This window comes from Ips typographus, unplaced genomic scaffold (genome assembly GCF_016097725.1).
Source record: "Ips typographus isolate SLU unplaced genomic scaffold, UJ_Ityp_2.0 IpsContig94, whole genome shotgun sequence".
Classification (NCBI taxonomy): Eukaryota; Metazoa; Arthropoda; class Insecta; order Coleoptera; family Curculionidae; genus Ips; species Ips typographus.
The window spans coordinates 13,467-16,589 of record NW_028098584.1 but is presented as its reverse complement, the minus strand read 5'-3'; the positions used below and the strand labels follow the sequence as shown (position 1 = coordinate 16,589).

The 3,123-nt window shown below is 35.9% G+C and overlaps 1 protein-coding gene across 1 annotated transcript; it reads right to left on the bottom strand.

The window, feature by feature from the left end:
- Positions 1–1,534: 1,534 nt before the first annotated feature.
- LOC145740010 (uncharacterized) lies at positions 1,535–3,123 on the bottom strand. The gene is made up of 3 exons (XM_081995328.1): positions 2,740–3,123; positions 2,511–2,676; positions 1,535–2,451 (listed from the first exon to the last, which is right to left on the bottom strand). Exons 1-3 carry the CDS (start codon positions 2,804–2,806, stop codon positions 1,779–1,781), a joined length of 906 nt encoding a protein of 301 aa, XP_081851454.1. The 5' UTR covers positions 2,807–3,123; the 3' UTR covers positions 1,535–1,778.

Here is a 3,123-nt window from a genome sequence, read left to right as displayed (position 1 = left end):
GAACGATGTTGAGGTTAGCTATACAGACCACAGACGACAGATGAATTTTATAGGTTATAGGTCACACATTTTTCAGTATGACATGACATACATAAATGTAAACAAAAACAAATATAATGTTTATAATTTGGATTTTTGCCTATTTTTGATTGTGATATTTTTATTTATTTATATTGTTTATTGGGATAATTAATATGTGCGGTTTAACCTCTTATGTCAACCAGTTTAAATGTGTATGAGTGGATTTCGTACTTTTGCTCTTAACAAGTACCTATTCGAATATTGTACAGACAGGAAGGTTTACTATGCAATTTTGTGTCCTAAATGGGCTAATGCTCATTTTAGTAATTTTTACAAAATAAGTACGGGATACTTTAAACATATACCTATAACTAGGAAGTGTATGAGAGCAAACCTAGAAAACGATCATTTTGAATATTAGTAGATATATTTTAGGCCAAAAATACCTTTATAAAGTCTTGAAAAAAAAATACATAATTAATATACCTACAAGCTGTACCGAAATAACATAGACATATTTTGGAAGGCGTTAAAGTTATTTTTATAGACATAATTACTGATGCATATCCTGGGGCACACTCATAGGAAAAACTATCTTCAAGGATTTCTCGTTGAAGTATTCCAAACTTCTGAAAAGGCATTGTTTGAGGTATATTCTTGGCGCTAACTTATTTTTCATGTATATAGAAACAATTGAACTATAAATTTTCCATTACATGATTGTTAGGTATGTCAGAGGAACCCACTAATTTAGATGAAAAATGGCAGGATTTATTTGTTTTTTCCTAGTATCTAATTTGCTCTTTAATAACAATTTGAAGTAAGCCCTATCACTTTTTTACCTATGCATATAAGTAGATATCAATCTTTATTTTTCAGTTAACAGTCCAGGTACTTAAGTTGAAGCTTGGGTTACTTTTACTGTGAGTGACTCAACTGATCAAGCAAAATTTTTAAATATTACAAGAAAATTCAAACATTATTTAAATATATTATAAAATACTTTATTATCACATACAAATAAACTATAAAATTAATTAAAATGGATGAGCAAATAAACAAATAAAACATGTAAGACATAATATAATGTATAATCAATATTTAACAAAAATGAAACAAAAAACAAAGAAAAAAAAAATGCCTTACGGCATAATGTCCGAATTTCTCAGTATATGATCAAATGATTATATTTATTCACCCAGTACTGTGATACATAATAACAGTTCACTTAAATTTTAAGTTAAAAATTTTGCAAATATAATCTAAATATTTAAATGATATTAATAATTACAGTGCCAAAATAATAAGAAAGCTGACTGATAACTATATGTATTACACTACTTTGGCTCATTCCTATGTACGTCAATTTAAAAATTGTTGTACATAGGGGACACATAAACATTTTTTGAAACCACCCAAACTTCAAAAACATATGTACAACTAAAAAGTCAAATTTACCAGGAATTAATCTATCTTTATCCCAATCTCCTCGACACACACCGCATCGTGGAGATTGAGCATTGAATAAAATCGCAGTACACATTGAGGAAAGTGCATGACCACACTCAATGACATACTGGATTCTATTAGATAGGCATACCTTACACTGTAGTTCCGGAGTCATATCCTCGTCGTCGTAGGGTGTGGCTTCTAAGGCTGGAACCCATGGGCCGCCAACACTAGGCAGTTCATCCGGTTGGTCGTCATCTCCTAAGGCGGCGAAAAGTCTTCCAATTTCGGCGGGTATTTCTGGAAAATTAAAATTGTGCCTTAGTTACGTTAGGTATTTCAGGAGGAGGACTGGGTGGAGGAATAATTGGGTCGGGAGGAAGAAGCTCGCGACGAGGCGAATCGGGGAGATAAAAAGGAGATGGGGATCTTAAAGGTTCATCAAGATTTAGGTCGGGATCGGGATTAAGTATTAGGGGTTCAACTGGAACTGGATTAGGATGAACGACGGGTCGTTGGAAAGGAGCTGGAGGGGGAGGTTCATTTAAAAAGGGGGCAAGAGGAGGGGGATTATTTAGGATTTGAGGGAGATTTGGCCGTTGGAAAGGAGCTAGAGGGGGAGGTTCATTTAAAAAGGGGGCAAGAGGAGGGGGATTATTTAGGATTTGAGGGAGATTTGGCCGTTGGTAAGGGATGAGAGGCGGAGAATCATGTAGGATTTGGTAACGGTTTTGAGGGACATTTGGGCGTTGGAGAGGGACAAGAAGCGGCTGATTATCTAGGATTTGGTAATGGTTTTGAGGGACATTTGGGCCTTGGAGAGGGACAAGAAGCGGAAGTTGATTAGGAATAGGGTTATTAAATAATTGATGATACAAATCCACTAATTGCTGTCCTGCTTCTTCGATGTCAGCGGCTTCATCCACGTTATTCCACATTTGTAGCTGTCCCTCCATGCCTTGTACAAAGTGTACCGCTTGCCTAAACAGTGCATTTTTTAATATTGTTATTCCTTTTAAAATATAACTAAAGGTACTAGCCTCAAAAAATCTCCAGTTGTAAAACGTCCATCGGCCAATTTGTCCCATGCCTGCCTTATCCGTGCGTCGAAAAGTACATTCTTCCTGGCAACCCTGAAAACTTGCGGATGTCGCTCCAATTGACCTAGCTCCAAAGTGGCGATATCTTGAACATTGATTAGGACTTCTAAATTACAAAAATATGCTGAATGTATACCAGAAATGTGAAAAACATTGTATTCAAAAATACCTATTAAGTCCCAGACACCAGGATGTCTCACCAGCTTACTGTTTAGCTGCCTGTGGTAAGCCTCCATCACGTTGTTCGTCCGATGCCTCTGTCCGTAAACGCTGAAATGTTGGGGGGGTGACTCGTCCAATCCACTGTCGTCTAATGTAGTTCCGGAATTCGCCGAAAATTGGTTCCCGTTCCCGATCCTAATAACAGATAAAATTGTAAGTAGCTTAATCGCTCTTTATCAATATCCGTTATATGGACAGAACCTGTAACGAATTAAATGAACTTGAACCTTACCATCTGGACGATTACTTGAACACATAGAATCTAGCTTTTTTCTCATCTAGTATAAAGGATAAAATTTGAACCACAAGTTGTAATTAGGTATACATTATT